Source organism: Chironomus tepperi, unplaced genomic scaffold (assembly GCF_022539635.2).
Source record: "Chironomus tepperi strain 1889 unplaced genomic scaffold, CSIRO-AGI_Ctep_v1 contig_37, whole genome shotgun sequence".
Classification (NCBI taxonomy): Eukaryota; Metazoa; Arthropoda; class Insecta; order Diptera; family Chironomidae; genus Chironomus; species Chironomus tepperi.
Genome location: NW_027226159.1, coordinates 911,329 through 937,320, shown reverse-complemented (window position 1 = coordinate 937,320; position 25,992 = coordinate 911,329). Strand labels below are relative to the sequence as shown.

Sequence of the window (25,992 nt, the reverse complement as noted above, 5' to 3'; positions counted from 1 at the left end):
TTACTTTTACTTTTCTTCGTAACGGGAATTTTTAATTCGTAAGTTGAGTTCGAAATGTTCGAATTTTTCGACAATCTAATGTCGAAAAACTCGAATTTGATAAGACCACACTCTGGTTAGACCAATGATGGTTAGATCAAATGCCATGAACCGTATGCTGTTTGCGGCTTTAATGTTTACCACCAAGGTGTTCCGAGAAAAATAAAGGTTGCCCACCACTGATTTAAGTACTGTGTAACGAATAAAAGAAGTAAGTTGAGATTCTAAGTATTATTACGTATTATGAATGGTGTATTCAGGCATCTATCCATTATATACAGAGGCAATCGAATCTGTGTGTTCATAATCAACATTGTGAATTTCATTTATTAATGGACGTCATAGATGAATGAACTCATATCTGATGGAAATGTGTCATGATTTTTTTTAATGCTTTTGTTTCCAGAAAAGATGCCATTTTGGATACAGATTTTTGTGGACAAAAATTGTTTCTGTATGTATTGATATCCCGAGTGACACAAATGAAGAAGGCTCTACTCTAGGAGCATTCAAGGCATCCATGAAGCTCTTTAAAAGAGTTCATCCAAAATTAGTAGTTTCCAGACAAAAAATGCAGGTCTTGAGTCTTGGACGAGCTGTGCATTTAAAATGCAGGTCTGTAGTTCTTGGCTGAATCTCGTCTTTTCATTAACACTAAATCAGTGATGAGTAACCTGTGTTCCAAGATGCAGTACTACGTAAGAATCGCTTGAGACAGGCAGGAAATGTGTCCAGAAGGCCAAGCGACGCCCCAGTCCTTAAGGTAGCCACTTCAGATTTTGTGGATGACAAAAGATCGCGAAGAAGACCGAAGAATTCCTGGATTGAATGTGTTGAAAAGGACGCTAGAGTCCTTAATATCCCGAACTGGCAGAAGGTTTCGAAGGATAGAGCTGTCTTCAGACATTCCCTACGCGTGGCAATGGGCCCTCGTGCGCCCTAGTCAAGAAAGTAAGTAAGTAAGTAACCTGTGTGCCGCGGCCGCAACACTGAACTAAATTGATATAAACTCGGTTCGTCGTCCATATGGCTGCCAAATGCAGATGGCTTCGACTTGGTGTTAATTAATAGCTGAAAATTACCTAGAATCATTCAGAAAGATTTTAGCAAAACCTTTAAAGCTCCATTACAGATTCTTTTTCATTTGAATTGCTCGTGAAAACACTTAAATGTTTTGTGAATGATTCTAGGTATTTTTAAAGGTTATGATGATGCAGATATAAGATAAATAAATTTTCATGAAAAAAAAAATGCTATAGATGATAAATCGTGTTCAGTCAATTGTCTTTTATATTTATTCACAAGTCATTTACGATTTGGAAAATAACAAGAAATTAGAGTGCAGATTTGTTGAATATCAGATATTAATTCGATCAAGCATATCAGTCTTGTTCTTAGATTAGGTGGGTTTGGTACATTCGCCTACTAAATCAATACATCATCCCACTGACTCATTAGCCCACTAATACTGTCTGCCTACTGGATCGATAATATCCCAAATTATTTTAGAAAATTGGATTTACAGGAAGATAAGGTACAAAATCTCACTTATCATTAACTTCTTGGAAAGATTCACAAGTTGGTCTTTAAATGCTGAATAATCATTCATTTACTCAGCTTATTAAGTTTTATTGCCTTTGTATGTAACTAAAGACGTGATGAGGTTTTAAATTTCATTTTCCTATGGACGTCCATAATTTTTTTTTTTTTTTCATTTTTCCTCATTTGTTATGTTCCGCATGTATGTATGCTTCTTTGGATTTTCGGTGCAGATGCCCTGGCAGATGCGCATCTGTATTTAAAATTTAGTAGTTCAATGCTCATATCCATTTGTAATCTGTTTTGAATGCGGCGACTGAATTTAAATGACATTATTTTTTTGTCAAGGTCTTGATTCCGATTTTCGACCTGCGATTTCCATAGCTATAAAAGATGCTCCAAATTTACATTTGGTGTTATTTTTAGAAGATTTAGAGGATGACTTCATATGCTCGAAATTAGAACGCGTAAACTAAATATCGAGTAATTAATTGATTATAATTGCTGTGATATTGATTGACTTATGAGTGCGCATGGCTATGTAAATCAATTTACTGCTTTATTAATAGTCATACATGTGTAAATTTTCATGCCATATTAACACCATTAACCTTTCATATTCGGAAAAACGAAAATTAAATAAATTGAAGTTTGGGAATGGAAGTGAAAATATGATATATGTACATAAAATCCTGTGACTTGTGAATCATTATTTATTAAATTGTATGAATAACAAACACGTGCTCAGTATTTTGTGGAATAATAAAGTTTTGTATGATTAGCATAAATGTTCCGTTAGATATGAGTTGTTGAACTTGTATGAATAATACCATTTGGGGTATAAGTCGGATCATCCAAGGCTGAAAAACTCCGCGATAATACCGCGGTATCCATACAAATACCGGTAAATATCGCCAAATATCATGGTATTTTATATAAATACCGCCGATACCGCCTGGGAAACTCATTTCATTAATCCAAAATTTGGGACCAGGTCGACGTGAATCTAACATAGAGTATCGGATTTGAAACGAGTTCGACACTAGACAGACGTGACTTTCTCATGGTACCGGATCAAAACCGAGTCGGTCCCCAAGTCAGAGACACGTTTGTCTGGGACTAGATTGTTGGTCGATCAAGCTATAAAAGCACGAATAGGGTTGACCAATCGATTGGGCAAGGACCCACGAGCGACACAAATGATAAAGGCTCCGTCGAGAAGCTTTTATGGCTCCGATAAAGTCCTTTTATTGTTCGAAAAAAAAAAATTCAACAGCAACAGAAAATTAGCAAGGAATATGGGGCCGTTCACTTATTACGTTACGCAAAAAAACGAATTTCTAGACCCCCTCCCCTTAAAAAGCGAATGTAATAAGTGAACGGCCCCTAATATATTTTTATATTAACTATGATCCAATAAATAAAAAAAATTCAATTAAATTGTCCAAGAATATCCTGTGTTGTCACTAATTGCTTTCATCACAGAGGCATATTCCGAGTGGGATTCGAACCCATATCTTTCATTTATCAGTTTCATGCTTCTACAACTGAGCTATCGGAGGCTGTATAGAAAGCATAGCAAAAAGTACACTTAAACCTTTATCTCTATCTAGTGCGCATTGAACAGCTCTAATTGCTGTATTGAAACTTACTTAGCTGGTCTTATAGAACAATTAGATGTCGCCTAATACCAGGTCTATCGCTAGCCACTATTTGCCTATTCCCGATTCCAAATTCTATACTATCTCAATCGACAGCTTCATTGTATGTATTTTCTGGCTGCCCACACGACCTTTTGAATCAAGACACAAAATCAAAAATTCATTAACACAATTCTCCCTCAAGACTTGCTGAATCCACTTCTTATTTGTAATATGAGTCAAATTTCACCACAAAAAAAAAAGTCAGGATGAATATTATTCAAGCAATTCCTGAAATTATTGTAAAAACGAAGAAAAAAAAAACATACCAAAATATTTATTTTACGTCAATATTCATCCACGTGGAAATGAAAATCAATTTGATACCATCTGTATCTCAATGCCAAGCCATATTCATCACACCGGAAATTTTCTTCAATGTGTCGATTTGTATACAAGAAAAAAAGTGAGTAATTTTTGTAAATTATAATTTGATCAAAAGAGAACTAAGTGGACATTGAATATGATCATCAATTAGGAAGTCATGTGAATCCACGTTCCTGTAATGGAAGGACGCAAATCAGCTGGAACTTTTAATAACGTTAAAAGCTTTTTAGTTCTGACTCATTGAATGACTTGAAAAAGTTCAATAAACTTGATGAATTTCCTCAAAAATTGTAAATAAATTTCATCATCACCTTAAGTCTTTTTTTGTTGCTGTGACTCGAGGTAAACAAATTTTAAATTCAGCAATGCTACATACTGACAGGAGTGAAGTCATCAAATAAAAGTTACAAATTCAAATTTGATTGTTCTTCTTTTTTGAGTCAACTTCTGACAATTTCTACTTATTCTTCCTAAATTTTGCATCATTCCTCAATTGCTGCATGAATTCCTTCGATTTATCATTCCCGACTACACTCCTGAATGTGTCTCATATTTGATCGTCGCCCTTCAACGATTTCATTGATCTGTAAAATGTTCAAGTTTCAAAAAAAAATAAATTCATGAAATTTCAATTATTCATCATGGAATCAATTAAATGAGCAGCAAAAACACACAAACAATCGTATCTTTTAAGAATTGAGAATCACCTCTTGATTTGCGCTTTAAAAAGTAAATTTCAATATTTTTTATATTTTTTTCATCCTTTCTTCTTTTTTTGGAATAATAAAATTTTGTGGATGTATTTGAAGCGCAATTGATTTTAAAATATTTGGAATACTCACATTGTGCATATATTAGAGAGTTAATTTTCATATTGATATACATATATGAAGGCATGGAGAGTATCTTGATTGAGGATTTGATTGCGCTTACGCAAATTTGGATTGTTAATGCATCTCGCTGTTTAATTGCCATATCACAGCAAGTCGTAACAAATTAATTAAATTTTTTTAAAATATTTAGGTCGATCAAGCGGAATCTTACTATTTGTAAGGCTCTAACTCAGGGGACGTTCACTTATTGCGTTACTCCAGGCAAACTCTTACTCAAGGCCGCTGTGACTGTTACTCCAGGCAAGTGGCAAATCAAACTTGTGCTTCTCGGGTATGCAGTTCGTGGACACGATCGAAATATTTTTTGGATAGTAAAAATTAGGCATACTAAATAGATTATTCATAAATGACGTCTACCACAGAAACTGCTATTATTGCTCCGTTACTCCAAACGCGACGAACGGGCACCAATATTCGCTGTTAGAGAACGTCTGTAGACAGCTCTATCTTTCAATAACTTCTGTCCATTTAGGATATTGAGAATTCTAGTGTTCTTATCAACACATCCAATTCAGGATACTTTTATAAGGCTCTACAGTATAAAGAATTTCCCAAGATAACTCGATAGGGACCCGAACTCATGCCCTCTTAATCACATATCAATCTTACCTACTTAGCTAATGAAGGTTGCTAGAAAATGTGATGCAATGCTAATTTTAACCTCCTTCTCTATCAAGTCCTCATCGCACGACTTTTAAATCTGCAAATCGAACACCAATATTGAGATAGGATAGCTCCTGTAGCGCAAGAGATCGCGCAATAGGCCAAAGAAATTATGGAAAGAAGCTGTCGATAATTGGCAAGCGGTAGGTAGCGATAGAGTCAGCTTCAGGAGCCGACTGAGGGAGGCCATGGATCACACTTGATCTGTACGGCCAGCGAAGTAAGTAAGTAGCTCATGTAATGGTTTGTCAACGTTGACTTTATCATTGGGAGTGCTGTTTTAAGAGGGATGCAGAATATGCATAATTGATAAATGACATTATGCCGCATAACCAAATAGCCCCCGATAGCTCAATCGTGGGAGCATGACCGGAAATCATAGAACGTGGGTTCAAATCCCACTCGAGAACCAATTATTCAGAATTATTCTTTTTCAGTTAGACTGAGTTCAATAAACTTGTTGCTATTTACTTGCTGGAATTAGCATTTAGCTATCTTTAAACAGTTTTTCATCACTAGAGATTCCTTTAGTTTACTCTATAAATTTGATTTGTAAATTACAGATGAATACTAATTTGCTAAATGTACACTAACCATGAATCAGAAAGCATCTTTCCACAAGCTTTTCATTAAATCTACTTTGAATACCTTAAGGTTTTTAATAAGAATATCTTCTTTATTTTATATATTTATTTTAAACATTGTTTATCACTGAGCAGCTGAATAATTCCAAATAAATTTCTTATTAGCAGTAGGAATTTCTGCATAGACAATATCTACTGAGGCTGATTCACCTTTACCTGAACTCCCACAAACTAATCGTAATGCTGTATTGATGAAAATAAATAAATTAAAAAACAATCATTTCATTAAAAACGAAACTTTTTGAAAGAAATGATTTCTTAAGGAAGTGAAACTTTAGCTTTTATTGATTTTGACTGAATGATACTTTTTATAATTCTCTGAAGAGTAAAAGTATCAGACTACATATTTTGGTGTTCACATGTTTTTAGCGTTTCAGTCTTATTTTAAACAAAAATGAAAGAAAAACGCAATAGATTTAATCAAGCTTAACATAAACAATCAATATCTTCTTCACGAACAAGGTCAAAAAAAAAAAGAATTCTCTTTTATACCGGAAGGCATATGGCGGAGGCAAGTCTGTAAATTCTGCTCAGTGTCAGTGTGACTCTGATCTTCAAGCAATTGTGACTCTTACCCCAGGCATATGTGTCTCTTACCCCGGGCCTGAAAGACTCTTGTCCCAAGTAATTGCGACTCTTCCCCCAGGCAAGTGTGACTCTTACCCCAGGCAAGTGTGATTCTTACCCTAAGGCAAGTGTGACTCTTACCCCAGACATGTGTGTCTCTTACCCGATTCAAATATGAATCTTACCCCAGACAAGTGCTACTATTACCCCAGGCATGCGTAACCCTTATCCCAGGCATATCTACGCCCTGTGCTTCCCGGGCATGCAGTTCGTGGATGCGATCAAATTACTTTTTTGGACAGTAAAAATTAGGCATAATAAATAGATCAACCATAAATGACGTCTGCCAAAGAAATGCCTAATAATCCATACTACCTCCTTCAGCTGAATTAATAGACATCATAAACGAATGACGCAAAGAATTCGTTTTGGAGTTTATTAATGTCGCATGGAAAAATAAGTTAAAAAATGTAAAATAATGAAATTTAATTTTCATAATGGAACATAAATGAAACAATCTTGTCATTGTTTTGCAGGCAATTTTCGAAAGTTTATAAAAAGCTTCAAGCCAATGTTAAAGCTCTTGAATTAATGAGCTTCTCAGTCACTCAGGGATAATTTTTATTCTCCGTGCATACAAAACACTCAACAATGTGAACAAGCATGTCAAGAAATAAAAAAAAAGACAACAATAAAAGTAGTATGCTAATTCCGATACTGTCTGTCTTCAAGTATTCCTACGCGTTCCTTATAGCAATCAAGCATTATTTTGTTTATATTTAAATAATCGATAAGATAAAAATTTAAAGTTTATTTAATATAATTCAGTTCATTTTATTATTTTTTGTGTAAATATTATGATGTTTTCGGATATAACTCAATTGTAAGCATGTGTAGATTTTTATAAATATCAAATGAAGTGTTAAAATGTTATTGGAATTATTCGAAGATGAATCGTTCATAAGTGACGGGTAATTATTTAGTAGGAAAAGGGTTACAACAGTTTGTATCTGTGATGGTCTTTCTAAGGCGGTAAAAGGGTGAAGTTTGCATTTTGTCACACCCTCTAGCAACCTTCAGTAGATCAGTAGGTAAGAGTGCTTAAAAAGGTAAGAAAGATATGTAATTCAAGAAGGCGTGGGTTCGAGTCCCTTTCCGGTCATGCTGTAAGGAAGTGTATTTTCATTCTGTAGAATCTTCGTTGTTGTAAGGTCGAATGTCATTGAGCAGTGATGGGCGGCAACCTGTGTGCACATTAGTGCATTTGGAAATGCCATGAACCGTATGTCTTTAACCGAGGCTTACCACCTCTGTGGTAAGTCTGTGTCGTGAACAGTAAAATGGACGCCCACTTTCTTAGAGTGTCTGTTTGTTTTCGCTCAGATGCGCAGAACTGCAATTTTCTACATCTATGCGCATCTAATTTTGGTAAACCCTAGTGTCCGTAGTTTCAAAAGAGAAAAAGACAACAATTTTACAAGACATCATTCATGAATGAACCCAGAAAACTGTTCGTGATACCGTAAACAATTTTCTTCTTAATTTCCTCAAAGTTGTGAAGGAAGAAAACAGTAAAGGAAGTTTTAATTATCAAGAAATTACGTCATGCATTGTATGAACTAAAATATTTTGTCGGAATACCAGACGTAAAACTTTTGGAGAATTTCTGAATAGAGGTATAGACAGGGGTGTGGCACGGATATTTTAAGGAGCTCTCACTCTCCTTATTATCATTTAATTTTTTTAATGTTTTCAAATTAAGACAGTCAATTTTAATCAAACCAAGCTTTCGTTCTCAATTGGAAACTGGTAAAATGTTATCTAAAGACAGATCATCGTCCAATAAACTCTAAAACCAATGAACCTTCGTACGCCTTTGCAATGGAAGTAAATATGCTTCCTCCTGAATACGCCACAGGTTTCATGCCTATGAGGGTATAATAATGAAAAAGTATTTCAAACTTAGACTGCCAAGCTATTGACTTATGAATGAAATGCTGAGTAGCTTGACGTATCGTGGTGTTGGCATTTAAAAAGTTAGACAGACTGAAAACTTTTAATAATTCGAAAATGAAATTTTTGACATTTTTCAGTGCTGTCTAAAAGATATCCTGAGTTATTCCAAAGTGCCAGTGTGTTGTCAATAACTCGGAAATGTGCTGACAAAAATTCCACAGATTGTCATGCTGACATGTCATGAGTGTTTTCAAGACTATGTGCCACTTAAATTTGTTGAAAATGCCATGAACCCAATGCTGTGTGCGGTTTTGGTCGTGACTTATCAGGTATGCTGTAGCTTGGCACACTTTTGTGATAAAGTTTTAAAGTTTTGACAGCACTGACACCCATATTAAAACTACAAAGTACGTCACAGATTAGTTCAAAATCTTGATAAAATCAATCGTCCGAGCCTGAACAAGCCTCAAACTTTTTCAAGCTCTCAGAAACTTTTGTCCAACTACAAAAAGTTAAAGATCCTTTTCTATAACAATGGATTCCTTAATTATAAGGTCTTAAACGTATCAATACAAGTTGTTGGCTAATTTGGGTTAAACGGTAGCAAATGTTGTACTCATATCCTTTACCAAAAGTTTATATTTCCTTCTTATTGTTACCAAATAAATCTTTGGTTTCATACCCTTATGTAACAAACACCAATAAGTATACATTCTCTGTATCAGCGACCTTCCTTTTTTATGTACATATTGACAAAAGGTTTGAGCCATTATTCAATTTAACATTATTTGCAGACAAACTTTTTAAGGTTATGCTAAATAGTGTCAACTCACCTTGAATAAGCATAAATAGACCATAATTAAAGTTCATCGATGAATGAAAAGGTTAACAAAAGGCTTAATTGATTCATTTTTTTTATTTCTATGGCTTTATTGATAAACATACTTTCCTGCTAAAGGATATGAAAAATCTGAAATTATGCCTATAAATAACGTAATCATCTTATATATTCCTTAAATTTGATTTCATTGTTCGAGAAATTTTCAATTGTATTAAATATGTAGCATCACGCTTCCGATTTATTTAGTCTTCTTTGTAATTTTCATTCCTGAATTTCCTTTCATTTAATTCTGTAGCTTATTGTGCTAAAGGTGCTTATTCACTTAAGACATTCCGATGTTTTTTGGAGGAATGGGAAGTCTAAAGCATTGCGACACATTTAAAAAACCTCAACGAGGAACGACGCAAAACTTGAAATTCAATTTTCTTCAACATCTTATGAAAACATTGTTTTTCAAACTGTAGAATTGACATACTTGAGTGCCTTTTAAGGAAAATATGTTCGAGATGCTTTCTTACACGTGGATCCTGAACTTGATCTTGTAACCAAAAACACAGGGACGCTCCCTTTCTTAAATTCCTTTTTAAGCTCTTTGTAGACACCGGATTATAATTTATCAGGAAGTAGTATTGAAATTTACAACAAAAAAGGGATAGAAATTATTGTGAATAGGCAGCGTAACTCAACTATTTCATCACAAAATACTTTTTTTAATCCGCAATATTCAGTAGTTGAATAAAGAAACGTATTTATGAAGCATTCCCGAGAGACACAATGCTTACTTAATTTGATGACCATACAGATCAACTGTGATCCATGGCCTCCCTTGTCTATTAGACACAATGCTGGGAATCGAAAAATGATGCAATATCATCTATTACAATACTTACTGACCAACTTAGTCATTGCCGCTTTTAGGGTACTGGGTTTTGACATCTTACCATCCTACGCCATGTTCCTCTTGGAGCACCTGGACGCCTTTTCCCTTGTTGATTCCAACCAAGGGCAGTATAGCAAGCTTGTGCCTCACCCCCAGCTACCACACTATTCCGTTTTCGAAGTGTATGACCTATATAGCCATATTTTCGTAATTGTACTTCTCGATTGATGTCTTCCTGGTCTGCTCTTCTTAATAAAACATGATTCGATGGCCATTCGGTTGGATCCCTAGTCCACCAGATTCGGAGAATCCTCCTGTAGCAGCTATTAACAAAAACTCGACGTAGCTTAGCCCTTAGAAACACGTTGTGCTGTTCGGACCTGCGTAAGGAACTTTTTAAACGTAGGAGTAAATTCTTCAAAGAAGTCTTTAATTAATTAAATGTATATAGTAATTAATTTGAAAACGATGCGAAATACAAAAGGATTATGCAGAGTTGTTCTTGGTGTCCAATCAAATTCAGTCGAATACTCAAAAATTACGTAACGCTAATTAAAGCGTTTTCATGACTACCTACTTGCCCAGCACGGTAGCACTTTGTAGCAAAATTTAAGTATTCCTTTCCCCCTAAGCGTTACTTAATTTCCAAAGACAGAGAAAGGACTGACATCCACCTGTCAGAGCAACCCTGTAAGTGTCAGGGTTGCAAAAATTTGTTATCGCGTCAAATTTCAGTTTGATTTTGTTGCAAATTTTTACAGTGAGGAAGGACGAATCTAAAATTGCCAATTTTTGGTGTTACGTAATATCCAAAAATTTTCTATATCCTATTATGTTAGTTAATGAATACTCTAAGGTTTCCATGCCACGCATTGGAAACAACCCTGAAATCAAAAGATTATACGCACCTCTTTTATGTTGTAGAATCACAGATAACAAAAGTCTTAGTATACGATGGTATATTATACTCATTTATATTAATAGCTTACCACCTCCTTTTTGTATTAAACATTTTGTGTGTTTAAAAGCCTTAAAAGCTCAATTTTGTTCTTGACAAGTAGTAATTATGGTTTTTAATTGAGTTTCGACTTTAAGCTGCTAATTGATTATGAAAATTTTTGTGGATAGACGTTTACTTCTCCCATTCTCTTTTAATTATCTATACCGTTCACGCATCGTTAAATGATGAATGAATGAACAGTTCTCGGTTTTCTTTTCTACATGACCTGATTTCCGACTATGAATTATAGGATAGACGATTATCGGATTGCTTATATGTGAAATTTTTGAAAATGAATCTTGTGTATTTATTTAGTCTGCAAAGATCAAGGTGCTGAATGTTTTTCCTTTAAAAAATGGATGATAAACATGGATTGAATAAACAGCACTCAAGGCTGTATCTAGAATTTTTTTTATATAGGCGTAATATTTAAGGTAGAAGGTTAAGGTTCCGTTTACTTAAATTGTTACCAAGTTGCCGCCCACCTACAATGCAAACAATCCCTTACGAATATATAAAGGCCCGAGGGACACAATGAGGCGAACCACAATTTTCTGTGTAAAAACGGATCGAAATAAGCAGTCACAGTGTCGTCAAGGCAACTTCTAATACGGTTACGTAGCAGAGCCCATGTCAACATGCTGTGCTGTTGGGTAAATAACCTTTATGCATCCTTAATTTGTAATTAATACTCGGTAGTATAATGGTGAATATCTCCAATTTATTTAAATTTTTAATACAAAGGAACTTAACTCAAATCTTTAGTCCATGTTCGCCAGGTGCTATAATCTTCACATTGTGATCGCCCACATAATAAAGTATATTTCTCTCACTCTCTGTCATATAAATGCCATTCTCACATTTGACCTTCTTTATTCTCAACTTTCCATCGACATCCCAAAAATCACCTGACTTGAGTTTCTCAACTGTTATTGACACATCGCTGAGATCTTCAATATTATTGGTGAGATATTGATGTAAATCAGATAGACCAACTTTAAGTATGACGGATAGTTCATTGTACTCCTTTGTTAACTTGTGTAGCTTCATGCTGATTTTAATTAGTTCTTTTTCAGTACATCCAAGATTTGTAAAAAATGTTAAGTCATCAATTATAACACTAATGTTCTTTATGCCATTGCTCTTGAATGTATTCACATGATTGCTAATTTCACCATAAAGTTGCTCCATTAAGTTATCTGGATCTGAGGTCATTAAAGGCACATCACGCAGCTTCTCAATTACAACAAGACTTTTCTTATTAAGACTCATAATTAGATTATATCCTAATTTCTTGCCGCATGTTTCATAAAATTTAAGTGACTGATGGCAGCATATTAAGACAATCGCTGAACTCTGTTGTCGTAATCGTTGACCAATTAATGATGAAATTAAAAATGAACCATCTGTATCGCAATTCTCATTGATAATAACAAATTTTCGAGGCTCCGTAAATCCACATGCTGAAATTAGCAGTGCCATATTGATAAAAACTTGAGAATATTGTGTTTGATTAGCTCGTTATCTCGTCGTGATCTAAAAATATTTTGGCAAGAAGAAATGGAAGGAATAAATAAAAATCAAGAGAGAATTTAACGTGTCTCTATTTGCTCACACCAATTGTCGGACTTGTTAATGACGTAGTTTGAGCATCATTTGTGTTTACGTCTATAAAATCTTTGGGAATTAGTGGATCGATACTACAATGTGATACAATTTTTAGAAGATGCCATGTAAAAACTCTTAATTATGTATAGACATAGCATAAGTGCACATAAAAGACGTGACATAAAATCAATTAAGGAGATTATGTTTATGTGCCGTATGATGAATATGAATGTCTTATGCTTCTTTTGATCTCTTTAAACATATTTAAGTAAGAGCAGTGAATCGTGATTTCGAAACCACTACTCAAGAACGTAAAATTACACACGAAAGCCTCTAAAGTGCGTGATGACTTACAACAGCACATCCATAAAATGTATGTTAATTTAGAATGTTTTGTTTCTTCTTCTATTTATAGAATCATCATAGATGATTGATTCATACACAAATATGTGCATGAGACAGCGAGACACATCTTTGAGATCTCACTGTGCGCTTGTCCTATTCTGTTGACTATATTCTTTATACTCATATACTCAATTTTTTTTTCATGATGCTGTTTGAGAATATATATTTTTCCACATTAAATAAATTTTGTGTGATATTTTCGGAAACTCATTTTCATTTCGTTTCTGTGAAACCATCTGTTGAGTTGTGAGTCGCGTTTAAAAATTTTTTTTAATGTCAAATTAATTTCTGTGACACATTAATTCAATTCGTACTTAACTAATTGTGCACGTGCTGTGTGTTTTTGTACTAAAAATAATTTTAGTAACTAATCCCGTTCGTGATCTTTAACATCCAAGGTCGGTTTGACTATAAAATTTCTTCTTACTGTATGTTGATCAAAAGATCCAGTGGAATAAGAATTTTTTTTGGCTTAGAAACTTTAAATACACATTGCGAAATAGTCTGTCCGATACACTAAAGACTATTGACCTTAAATATATTAAAAATACACATCCATTCTATGAGGATAGCAACAAACGAGCATAAAAGTTATTTTTAAAGTTGTTGACGTAAAACCAGCCGACAATTTGTGTAATCCAAATATTTTGTAATCTTATCATCAACACCAAATTAAATTATCACAAATACTTGTTATTTCATACCTAATTTATCTTCAAATTATCACTTTAATGATTTATTCCTTTTATATATCAAGCGTGCACGACTGTTTACATTTATCAGCTGATTTTTCCTTGTAAACAAACTAGAACTTTTGAAAATTCTCGCTGATAACTTAGTGACAGCAAAATATTTGGATTGGGATAGAAAGTTTATTACCTGTTTTATGTTACTTGCGTGTGTCTGATGTAGATTAATTATGTTTAATTGATGAAATTTGCACTTTAATTCATGAAATTTGAATTCTTTTGAAAATAACTTTTTTGCTTCAAGGGCTTTTTTCGCATCACTTTTCCGCATCTTTCCCTTGCAAAGAGTTATTCAAAATTGTAGCAACCGTTGACATATTTTGGATTTTTATTAAATCTGTAGTGTAATTAACAAAATCATATGTATCTATGTGCTAGGTAATCAATGAATTAGCAACACTAATCGCTTAAAATACCCAAAAGAATTAATTAAAAATGACGCAAAAATTCCGAAAAAAATTTGTGCAAGGAATTTTGTGTCAATTATGAATTGTTAAAGTGATCTGTGAATTTTATTTAATTATAGCATTATTTGTGTATTGATTAGCAATATACATAACATTCCTATAGAGTGCATTAACTGTGTTGTCGTAATGTGTTAAAGTCCATTTCAACTGGTGCTAATAGACTTAAATATTCCAAAACGAAATAAAGCAGGATCCAAGGTCGTAATTTATTCCATTCTATGTAAAAATGACAATGATATAAATTAGAATATAGCCATTAAAAATTTATATTCAATTGATTTTTAATTTTCCACATTGCAGACTATAGTAAAACATCCAGAACCATGGCAAATCGTCAAAGTTATTGGTATTTCGGAGGTTTAGGTGAGCTTTATTAATTAACTTTTGATCTTTAGATTATTAATCATCGTTATCACTTCTTTTCGTCACCATAATAGCTTCGGCCGGCGCAGCATGCTGTACACATCCACTTGATTTAATCAAAGTTCAACTCCAAACATCCCAAGAGAAAAAAATATCGATTCTAAGACTGACTGGTAATATCGTTAAGAATCAAGGCATCACAGCTTTATACAATGGCATATCAGCTTCATTGCTACGTCAATTGACATATTCAACAACAAGATTTGGTATTTATGAGGCCGGAAAGCAATCATTCGGAAATGATTTGGGATTCTTAGGAAAAGTTGCATTGGCTGGAAGTGCCGGTGCTGCAGGCGGTTTTGTCGGTACTCCAGCTGATTTAGTCAACGTAAGAATGCAAAATGATGTGAAACTTCCAATGGAACAACGAAGAAACTATAAACATGCAATTGATGGTTTATGGAGAATTTATTCACAAGAAGGCTTTACGAAATTATTTTCTGGTGGATCTACAGCTACATCGAGAGCAGTTTTCATGACAATTGGGCAGCTATCATTCTACGATCAAGTAAAGGCCTTATTACTCAGTTCTGGATATTTCAAAGACAATATGTTCTTGCATTTTACTGCATCATCAATTGCTGGTGGAATTGCCACTTGTATGACTCAACCATTGGATGTTATTAAGACAAGAGCAATGAATGCCAAGCCAGGCGAATATAGCGGTGTACTTGATATTGTTAGACATACAGCGAAGTTGGGTCCTTTGGGTAAGCATGACTAATTAATTGTTACAGAATTGAAGACTTAATTTTGGTAATTTTTCAGGCTTCTTCAAAGGCTACGTCCCAGCATTCGTTCGTCTTGGTCCACATACAGTTTTAACATTCGTCTTCCTTGAACAATTAAGGATGAATTTTGGCTTTTTCCCAGAAGCAAAATAGATTCGTCCAGAATCGTGTTAATCAATAATTTTGTCGTCTTGCAGTCGAGCTTTACTTCCGATTTGGAAGTTTTGTCATCATATCCAAAATTATTTCTCACCAACAAAGTCACAAAAAAAAATCAAATTGGTATATCTTCCTAATTAAATACGAGACAGCCTTTTTTTGTCTTCTTTTCGTGCAAATATTGGAAAGAAGAGCAACCAAAAAAAAATTATCAACTTGTGACAATAATTCCCAAGTTAATCACGTAAAGCAAATGATTGTTAATCAGTGTCTAGTTATTTGTGAAACGTAAGTCGTATATATTATATATTTTTTAATTATGCAAGAGTATCAAAATTGCATTTACGAAAAAATCAATTATTAATTATAATACTGTTGCGTATGTCCAATATTTTGGATTCAACAGGTTGCAATAAGGTGTCTTTTTTTGCTTTCTTTTTTAAAATAATGTTATACATTCCGATTCGAAGATGCTTTTTATTCATATTTTTAATTTAGAAATGTTTACTCATTAGGATTGAATTAGGGTCTATTTTTTGTTCTGTTCTTATAGTAAATATGTAGCTATCATAATTGTTGACTAAAAACTCTCTTGATAAAATTTGTTTTTATCTTAATCATCTGTTTCTGTATTTTTTAAGACTATCTTATTTTTTTGTTATGAGTTTTTTGAGATGATAAGAAATTATGGATTAAATGCTTAGGCTGGAATGTTGTTTTGACTTGACTTATCTTTTGATTCCTTATCCTATGCAATTGACTCTCGTGCGTCTTCGCCAAGGAATCTTCAAATCTTTAGATTAGGGATTATTTAATTAAGTGTGAAACACTAGCTTTTATCAGGCTTACTACTAATTACTACAATACTTTACGAAGATTGTTACCGCTTACCCGAACAGACAAGGAGCATGATCATGAGTACGCTCCCAAAATTCAGCATACTCAATTATGCTAATTAAGTATACTCATTTGCATACTAATTATGATGAGTATGCTCATCGTCTGTCAGGGTTACTACCTTGTTAGAATCATTGTCTACAAGATATATTAAGAAACCGGTGTAGATAAAAACTTCTAATTGCTAGTCACTAACTAAACTACATGTTCACTAGGCAACAAATAGTTTATGTAAACACGTGTAAAGTGGAAAATTTGAAGAGTATCAAGTATGAAGATCAAAGATAAGTCACTTCCACTTATTGAATGACGAATAGCCAAATTGATTGTGATCTACATTTGTTGTAAAATCATAAAATAACTAAAGTATTCATAGCGACACAATGTGTCGAGCTACAAAAATAATTCGAAATCCGACGTCATGGTGCGGTCATCACAGCTTTGCTTCTTACTGTTTATACGACGACAAAGTAATGCATTAGCAAACTTGTTGTTCTATTCGGGTATTAATAAAATGCAGTTGAATAGTGTATTCTAGTCAGTGAGTCTGTTGCGCGAAACTGCCAACTTTCATTCAAAGTTTACGTACTTTTCATATTCGTGTTTACGGTTTAATTCAGTTTTATATTCGAGTTTTGAGAACTCGAATTTGACTTGACTTTTTGATACAAAATCCAATTCGAGCTCAATCTCAAGTATAGAGTCGAAAAAAAAAAATTAAAGTAATTCGTATACTAAGCATTGAGTATCCGTAAAGTATCAATCCCTAGCTACGATTGATTTATGTAGATTGCAATATAGATCGTTATTTGTCGGTTTGGGTACTGTAGCACTCGAACTGACACGTGTTGGTCCTTTGCGAATTAAAGACTAACTTCCACATTAAATTATATACAAATTCCAATCAGAATTCAGCCTAACTCTGAATGTAAACACAATCATAATCTACTTTGGATATAAACAGCATAATAATTATCTAGGATAATCTAAAAATACAATAAATATATTTGTAGCTTTACACGTGTTTGAAAATCATAATAGCCTAATTCAACGCCCAAAATCTGTCAATATTTACGTGTTTATGATAATTGAACAACATAGAAGAAGAATAATAGATTATACATCATATAAACAAGGAATGTGCGTAATAATTTTAGTAATCTATACCCCCAAGGAAAATAAGTAGTAAACAAAAAATCCATAATCTCTTACATCTCACATGCTCTCGTTTTAAATGGAGTGTGTTCGTCTCAAATTCGAGGTTTTCGACATTAGATTGAACTTATTTTAAAATAAAAAATTACGTTACGAAGAAAAGTAAAATTAACGGTCGAAAAAAATTTGAATAATAACGACAAAAAATATTTTGAATATTTTTGAAAAAAATTAACGGTCGTTTTTGAGACAGCCACACTCTGGCTTTAAATTATATATATTTTGAAGAAATAATCTCACTAAATGAATAGTTAAAGAATTGATAAACATGAAGCCGTGCAAATGCATATTTAAAGGTATAGAAATAAAGTTTATTTTTTTGCTATATATACTTATAGAAATTATACATTATACATGCTTTTTAGATGGAAATATGAATAAAGAAAATGAAAAATATTGACAGTTTAATGTTAAATTGCTTAATGTCTCTTTTCAATCATAACTAAATGTTTACCCTTTAATTTGAGTGCGATTTGACGATTGAACTTGATCTCATTCAGTTTGAGGTTAGTTGTGAATTTGAAATGTTTGAGTAGCTTCACCATCATGACTTTAAATGATGTGTATGCGTATCGATAGCCTAAGCAGTTACGTCGGCCAATGGAAAATGGAATGAAATATTGATGATTGCCATCGAAATTCTCGGGAAGGAACCGATCGGGGTTGAACAGCTCAGCATCATCACCCCATAAGTCTTTTCGATGATGAAGGCCATAAATGTTGATGCAAAATATTGATCCACGCTTGATGATCTTTCCTGGTGATATCTCAAAATTATCCATAGCTTCTCGTGCTATTGAATGAACTGTTGGTCCAAGTCGGAGACTTTCTTTCATTATATTCTCAAGATAGCTTAGCTTTGATAGAGTATCGTAAGTGATTTCGACGTCATCTGCTGGAAATACTGACATAATCTCTTGATAAACTTTTCTTGGATGTCTGGATGCATGGCGAGAAAGAGAATGCAGTGAGCTGATGCAGTTCCTATAATAAAGAGTTTTATGATTAATTAAGGAATATTTTGTGTTAGCTTAAAGCAGTGCTGTCCAAACTTTGTGTAGAGGCACACTTTGGTGGTAAGCCAAGAATAAAATTGCATACGACATAAGGTTTATGGCATTTCTCGATAAATTTCGACAGCACAATAGTGTGCCGCAACACACAGTTTGGACAACACTTTGCTTTAATGCATGAAATGAGTGACACATTAAGACAAGTCTAATTTTTTGGTGTCTAAAAGGTCAACACAGTGACATCAAAACACCTTCACTTCTTTTAAGCGTTACACCAGTAACGGCGGGCAACCGTTTTCGTGTCAGTAACACCTCAGCAATACAGGTTGCCCACTGCTGCGTTACATTGTCAGTAAGTCCAAGACTTGTGTCCTCTCTACTATCCAGGAAGGCACACAGGGTCAAAATGGTCCAAAATCCGGCTTTCGGCCAGATTTGATGAAATCCGGCTTTAGGCTAGTGTCAAATAATTTGACTCAAATCGGCCTGGAACCGGATTCTCAGATATTTCTACTCCGTGTGCTTTCTGGATATATTTTGCCATTCAGATAATATTATGATCTCAACCTCTCACCTGTTGTCTCAAATCCAGCGCCAATTACGGTAAATATTGAGTCTTTAACTTGATCCTCTGTCATTTCATCCTTAAAGGCCATTACTTTATTGTAAAATATGTTCTGCATAAATGATGGCTGTTCCTGATTATTGTTAGCACTTTTAGACTTTTCAGCCAGAATTTTATGAAATAAATCATATAATGATTCTCTAATTCCATGTTGCTTTCTGTACTGCTCAGTCCGCTTGAAAATTGTGTCGAAAAATAGCAAGAATCTCTTAAATCGCTCGGATAACATCATGGATGTGCTGAAAAATACAAAGCTTAATACTCAGTTCTTATTTGCCCTTAAAACAACTCACATCTTAACAGCCTCAGCTACCCGGCCAATTTCTTCATCAGTATTTCCAACATCTTCTGGAAAAATGTTAAATGACGTAGCTAATATCATGGAAATTGTGCAACGTTCTGTGAAATGTATCATGTCTACTTCCTTTTTGCTGAAATCATTCATTTTGATTTTGTCAATCATTCGGTCGGCTATTTCGCAAAATATAGGAACAAAACAACTGACCATGACATTGTTGAATGAACTGCTGAAATTTTTCCTGTCTCGGCGCCATTGATTGTCTAAGAAGAAGTAAAATGAATGAAAATAATCAGCATAAAGGTATCCGAAGACGGGTAATCGATTCAAAATCTGGAACCAGATAAGTGTGACTCTGACACGGCATGGCAGGTATGACACTGACATGGCATGGCAGGTATGACTCTGATGCGTCAGGCAAGCAAGCAAACATGACAGGCAGACAAGCGTGACTCTGGTGCCGGCTTAAAGCGAATCCTATAAACTAGCACTTACATCCACAACACAAAAGTCCATCATTGAGTCCAAAGAACTTGTAAATCATTCGAGGCTTCTCCATACAAACTTCCGATGTCAGAACTTTGTGAATCAATTCAGGATCTTGCACAAAGTACATGTCTTTATAAAGGAACTTCACTTTAAAAATCTTTTCTGATGAAAGTCGGTCGATTGATCTGAAAAACTTATCGAGATCCTTTGGTATCCATTTCTTAGCTGCCTTTTTACAATTTTAACAGCTGCGTATCCAATAATCACTAAAAATACAAGAACTAATGTCCAGTACATTATTTGATGTGATTGATACAAAACTCAAATGACAATTGAAAGAAAATCATATCAAGTACCTCGAAAAAAAAGTGAGCAGCACCAAAAATTTGTTGAGTAATGACAACGATAATTACATGCATCAATAAGTTTGACTCTCGAAGATGCTTCTTTTTATGAATTGGAATTCCATATCATATTTGAAATCATGATTTGCTTGAAGGATTTATTTTGGCTATTTTTAGATTAGCAGTGAATGAAGAATTGGCAATATCATTCTAAGCGGCTAAACAAAGCCACTAAAGCATGAGGAAGTGACCAAATGTTATCGTGGTTGTTGTTTTTGGATTTTGCTTAGGTTTGGAAATATAAATGAAAACGATTCTTGACCTACCAGGAACATTTTTGTCATTTAAAGCTCATTTGAAGCTATTGGTGTCGATTTCTAGGACAAGCTAGAACACTTTATCCAAGTAACAGTTGAATTTCATTTGCAGAACATTGTTTGCAAGTGGTTCAGATTCCACTATAAAATGTAGCTTTACAAGAAGTTATACTGACTGGTGTTGGCTGATTCTGATATTAAAGCTGAGCCGGTCTAGTCTTATGAGTTGGAGGCACTGCGATCAGAATGAAAATGTGGACAAAGAAATTGAACGAACTGGTACAAATGAGTTATCAAGGCCAGCAACCAAGTTTGATGGAAAATACTTGATTGTAGCCTTAGTTCCACATAAGTCCCGATCGGCACATATTGAAATTTTGGGACCAAGGCGACGAGACGGCATGGTACTTTGAACCAAGTGACAATCACTTGACGAAAACCACCAAAGTTGCCAAGTGGCTGACACGCAGTAATGGCAACATTTCAACAACTACCGATTAGTAGTTCCATGTAGGAAAATGGTTACAGTAAGTAGAGTAAGGTACCAACGAAAGGATGACGTTGTATCATTTTCATAAAAATCAAGGTCCATAAAGAACAGCTTTACCGCTAAGAAGAAATGTCTTTGTCTCGTTTCTGACAGCCTAAACAGAAAAGAAGATGTTAATGCTGTGTAATATAAAAAACATTTAAACGATAGCAAAGCACATGCTGACGCAGAGGTACAGGTTTTACTCAAGAATGAACAAATACATCTGTTAGTATATATTTTGCTTTTGTCGATTGAACATCAAGCTTAAGCTTCAGACACCTTTTTTGCCAATAAACAAAAAACTCAACAAAAGAATTGCTAGAGTCAGGCGAAAAGAATAATTAGACTTTAGTCACTTACCTATTTGTAGTTGAAGTGAACGAACATGATTAGTTTATTGAGATACATTTACATTAGTCCACTATATTTTATAATAGTTATAGTTTATGGATTCACTAAGTAAGTTCTTAAGTTTGAGGGCTCATTAGGGCCAGTTCTGGTTACGCTTCAATGAGAGGGGACATGTGGTTAAAAATCCTAATATACTTTGTAAAAGTTTGCTGAGTTTATACTAACGGTCATTTAATATTTAAATTGTATTTAAAATTGAAATTCTGAAATTAGCTTAGTTTATTTCCCCTTTTAGCTTGTCCAACAATAAACATTTGTTTGTTAAAATCAACTTCATTGTTTTTGTGCTGCACAGCATTATATTTAATTTAATATAAGGCTTCTCGAGACCGAGTCCGAGACCAAGACTTCCTAGTTTCAATTTTGAGATTTTGAAGAACTCCATTGAGCTCTTGGTCGCGGTTTTATAAATTCGTCAAAATTGAGACTTCGGAAAACTAAATACAGTAGATTCATCAAAATTACGATTTAATGAACAAAGAAAATTGAGCGAAAGTTCATAATATTTTTCAACTTTCAATATCTTCATGTCTTTACCGGTCAAAAACTGAAGGTTTTGATTTTTTTGGCACAGAATGATCAAAACATTTTGAAGTTGTTTTGAAAAGTTAAGCTTGATGTAATTATGAATGCTTACTAATGAATAATTAATGAGTTATTAGCCCAAGCCACACACTGTCTTTGTTAGGGGACCGCTACATGAACGTATTAAAGGTAAAATGCGAAGCTGTTCTGACTGCTCATTAAGAAAATTTTTTAAGGCGAAGAAAGTTTGCCATATTGTGCCGTTCGGGTATCCAAATAATTAATTGGTTTTTAGGAAAGAATTAATGGTCATCAACATTTGCTCTGTAGCGCTTACAAAAATGATCATATAGCTGATTAAACAGGATTTATTGGGAATGCAGCAAAATTAAAATGTCACAACAGAAGAACTTTCGCATTTTAGATTAATCACTAATTTATTCATAAACGTTTCAGATTGATCGAGTTTGTCTCACAGAGTGAACCCATTTGGCCTCAAGTTTGGAGTTCATTTACATCTCGGCTAGATATTTCTGGTATTTAATCATTAATTCATCTTCTTTTTCTTCTTTTGGCTCATATTCGTAATCATTTCAGCAGACAATCAAGCGCTATACCTTATTTTTGGAACAACGTTTTACTTATTTATCATCCATTGGATATTCGTGGGCATATTTCAACTCATTCAGAACTTGCCTGTAGTTCAAAAATTCAAAATTCAACAGGATGTCAAAAATGAATTAAACAATTCAGAATGGTTTAATTTGGTAGGAACAGTTGTGGCTAATCAGCTTATCACAACTCCAATATCGATAGCAATAGCTTACTTTATGTTAATGGGCGTCGATGATTTGGATTTTATAGATTTTGTCACAATTCCAACATTCACGGAACTACTTCTGAAGACAATAATCTGCATGATGACATATGAGGTAGTATTTTACTACAGCCATAGACTGCTGCATCATAATTCAATCTACAAGCACATACATAAGATGCATCATAAATTTACAGCACCATTTGCAGCTGTAGGACAATATCAGCATCCAATCGAATATATTTTATGTGATTTAGTTCCACCATCAGTTGGAATCTACCTGACACGGTCAAGTATTGCCATAGCTTCTGTAGTCATAACATTTATTACAATATCAACAATATTTGAACATTCTGGACTTCATTTTCCACTTTTATTAAGTCCTGAAGTTCATGATTATCATCATGCAAAATCTAATGAATGCTTTGGAACTAATGGCTTGTTGGATTATATTAACGGCACATCGGACAATTTCCAGAAATCTGAACGATTTGTTAAGCATAGAATTTTGTTTTTTGAAAACGGATGTAAGAAATCTAAATGAAAAAGAATCTCTTAGTTGTAACGTATTTGAAAAATTCAAATACAAATGCTGTCAGATTTTTAGGAAAACGCTTTTATTGGTTATAGTCGGGCTGTGTCAATGTGAAACAAGGGGTTGGAACTCCCGTGAACTTGTGGTCTGACAAGTTTTTTCCATACAAACTTGCGGTTTTACAAGTTTACCAGTTTTTTCAAACAAACTTGTAAACTTGCAAGTTTACAAGTTTTTTTGAATATAATTTTTGGAAATGGATAAAATTTGTTAAGCCGTCATTGATTGTTATTCGAATTTTTTGTTATTTTGATGATTTTAGTGAAGATTTGGCGATAATTTTCGACAAAAACAGAATGATTTTTATGATAAAATAAATTAAAATGAAGCATATTTTAATTTACTATATTGCTTACAGAAAGTATCTAAAGAATCGGAAGTGGTTTTTCCTAAAATTTTTGGAGATTTTTGATACGAAACACTAGTTTTTATTCCCGGAAATATTATAGGAGAACGACAACAGAACATAAACTTGAATGTGGGATTTAAAAGGTTTTAATTTTTAACAATATACTTCGAAAGCGGTTTTATGCTTTGATCTGGATTGTATTACGGATTTTTTACTTACTGCATTACGTTAAAATTGATTATTAGCCCTCAAAAACCTTAGAAAAAATTGAATTAAATGCGCTTAAATTTTCATAATTTTGTAAAATTACTGAAAAGTTCAAAATTGAAGAATTTTGACTACCTTTAGCAAATATGTTTTGTTTAAAACCAGGTTTTTTAATATTATTTAGGCATAGGATTATAACAGAAATCTCAAAATCCAAAATTTCTAGAGATTCCTATCCAAAAATAGTTTATAATCAAAATATTCCAAAGCTTAGACAAAATTTTAGTTTTTTTTTAAACAATCGTTGCTAAATACGTGCTAAAAAGCTTATATTTGGCAAAATTATAGTAAAAATATAACACGGAAAACCATAAATTAGGGTCTCAAACCAACATAATATTGGTTTAAACAGTTTTCAACTTTAAATTTTTAAAATTTTAAAAAAATCTTATTTTTTCAATTTTCAAAACTTGTGATTTTACAAGTTTTTGGGAACAAACTTGTGAAACTACAAGTTTTACACAGAAACTTGTGAGTTTATATGAAACTTGTAAAAACTTGCAAGTTTTCGGGAGTTCCAACCCCTTGATGTGAAATTTAAATAAATTTATACTGTATAAATAGGAGTTAATAATATTAAGTATTTAGCTAGAAAAATGCTCTTGAGTTTTATTATATCCACCAAAAAATTATCCATGATTTTATCCACATGATTGACATTGGATTAATTCAAATTTATTTGATTTTTTCTTATTTTAAAGCTAATTAAAGCTTATCCTAGACTCTGATCCTGTTTGTATGCTAGGGATAGTGATGAAACAAAGGTCTGCATGTTCCTGTAATTCAACAAGAATTAAAAATGGTCCAAAAATTGATTATTACATTTGGACCAAAACGTACACAAAAGTGTCAACATAAAAGCGGAACCAAAACGTGCAACAAAATTAGAAAAAATTAATAATATTAAAAATATGGCAAATATAGAGGAGACAGTGAACGGAACGGATGATGTACAAGAAGTACAAGACAAGAAACAAAGGAAACATGACAGTGGAGCTGCTGATTTAGAGAAAGTCACAGATTTTCAAGAAGAAACGGAATTGAGTAACACAATAGCAAATGTAAACACAAGATCCAGCGGCAAAATTTTCCACCTTAATTAATGCATTATTATTTATACTTTTAGGCAGCCCAAATGTTCGTAGAGAAAGGCAACCGAGAGGCCCAAGCAAAACTCGCCAAAGAAGTTGAATTACAAAAAATTCACATTAAGAAAAGTGACATTGACAAGATTATGTTCGAATTGGAAGTATCACATTCAATTGCCGAAAAAGCATTACGCGAGAACAAAGGAGATGTTGTTGAAGCTCTTCGATTCCTCATTAAGAATTAATTAAATTGCATCTTACTCATTTATTACGGTATGAATAAATCTTACGGATTAAGTTAATCTTCTGGATCAAAATTTGTTCGTGTTTTTAATCCTGCGATTTAATTTTTAATCCGACTAAATTTTAAATTTTTTTAAAGACGATTGAAATTTTTTAAGGACTTACAACAATGGAAACAGTAATAATTTACAGCACACGACATTTCCTTCTACAACAGCAATAATCTCCAAATTCATTTATCAACTTCACTTATAGCAAGGAAGAATTCCCACTTGAGAATAGTGAAAAATATAAAAAAAGTTAATGTTAAATTTTTTACAGGGAATTTTGGCATTGCCATTGTGAATTTTCAGTGCAAGAGCTTAGTGCCGATGAG

The 25,992-nt window shown here is 33.5% G+C and overlaps 3 protein-coding genes across 20 annotated transcripts; 2 read left to right on the top strand and 1 right to left on the bottom strand.

Annotated features, from left to right (window-relative positions):
- Window positions 1-11,750: 11,750 nt before the first annotated feature.
- LOC139098331 (uncharacterized) lies at window positions 11,751-16,159 on the bottom strand. 7 transcript variants are annotated; one of them, XM_070650522.1, is made up of 2 exons: window positions 13,942-16,159; window positions 11,751-12,585 (listed from the first exon to the last, which is right to left on the bottom strand). In XM_070650522.1, the coding sequence occupies exon 2, from the start codon at window positions 12,529-12,531 to the stop codon at window positions 11,803-11,805; it is 729 nt and encodes a 242-aa protein (XP_070506623.1). In that variant the 5' UTR covers window positions 12,532-12,585; window positions 13,942-16,159; the 3' UTR covers window positions 11,751-11,802. The 7 variants fall into 7 exon arrangements, with proteins under 7 accessions (XP_070506623.1, XP_070506597.1, XP_070506605.1 ...); XM_070650496.1 differs by lacking the exon at window positions 13,942-16,159 and adding an exon at window positions 13,767-13,880; XM_070650504.1 differs by lacking the exon at window positions 13,942-16,159 and adding an exon at window positions 13,012-13,682.
- LOC139098313 (mitochondrial dicarboxylate carrier-like) lies at window positions 13,247-16,774 on the top strand. Of its 3 annotated transcripts, none has more exons than XM_070650475.1 (4): window positions 13,247-13,308; window positions 14,579-14,641; window positions 14,716-15,411; window positions 15,470-16,774. In XM_070650475.1, the coding sequence occupies exons 2-4, from the start codon at window positions 14,602-14,604 to the stop codon at window positions 15,583-15,585; spliced, it is 852 nt and encodes a 283-aa protein (XP_070506576.1). In that variant the 5' UTR covers window positions 13,247-13,308; window positions 14,579-14,601; the 3' UTR covers window positions 15,586-16,774. The 3 variants fall into 3 exon arrangements, with proteins under 3 accessions (XP_070506576.1, XP_070506568.1, XP_070506559.1); XM_070650467.1 differs by lacking the exon at window positions 13,247-13,308 and adding an exon at window positions 13,315-13,460; XM_070650458.1 differs by lacking the exon at window positions 13,247-13,308 and adding an exon at window positions 14,272-14,476.
- A 208-nt stretch (window positions 16,775-16,982) lies between these two features.
- On the top strand, window positions 16,983-25,690 carry LOC139098369 (huntingtin-interacting protein K-like). 10 transcript variants are annotated; one of them, XR_011545184.1, is made up of 6 exons: window positions 16,983-21,780; window positions 22,395-22,446; window positions 22,553-22,652; window positions 22,714-22,793; window positions 22,855-25,346; window positions 25,412-25,690. XR_011545184.1 is itself a non-coding variant. In XM_070650554.1 (2 exons), exons 1-2 carry the CDS (start codon window positions 25,197-25,199, stop codon window positions 25,616-25,618), a joined length of 357 nt encoding a protein of 118 aa, XP_070506655.1. In that variant the 5' UTR covers window positions 24,393-25,196; the 3' UTR covers window positions 25,619-25,690. The 10 variants fall into 10 exon arrangements, 1 of the variants encoding a protein (XP_070506655.1); XR_011545183.1 differs by lacking the exon at window positions 22,553-22,652; XR_011545182.1 differs by lacking the exon at window positions 22,553-22,652 and having other exon boundaries at window positions 22,388-22,446.
- The last annotated feature ends 302 nt before the right edge of the window (window positions 25,691-25,992 follow it).

Coding starts and splice junctions, on each gene's coding strand:
- LOC139098331 (XM_070650522.1), bottom strand. CDS start 12,531: ATGGCACTGCTAATTTCAGCATGTGGATTTACGGAGCCTCGAAAATTT.
- LOC139098313 (XM_070650475.1), top strand. CDS start 14,602: ATGGCAAATCGTCAAAGTTATTGGTATTTCGGAGGTTTAG. Junction 14,642..14,715: donor TTGGTATTTCGGAGGTTTAG/GTGAGCTTTATT, acceptor TCACCATAATAG/CTTCGGCCGGCGCAGCATGC. Junction 15,412..15,469: donor AGCGAAGTTGGGTCCTTTGG/GTAAGCATGACT, acceptor GTAATTTTTCAG/GCTTCTTCAAAGGCTACGTC.
- LOC139098369 (XM_070650554.1), top strand. CDS start 25,197: ATGGCAAATATAGAGGAGACAGTGAACGGAACGGATGATGTACAAGAA. Junction 25,347..25,411: donor TGAGTAACACAATAGCAAAT/GTAAACACAAGA, acceptor TTATACTTTTAG/GCAGCCCAAATGTTCGTAGA.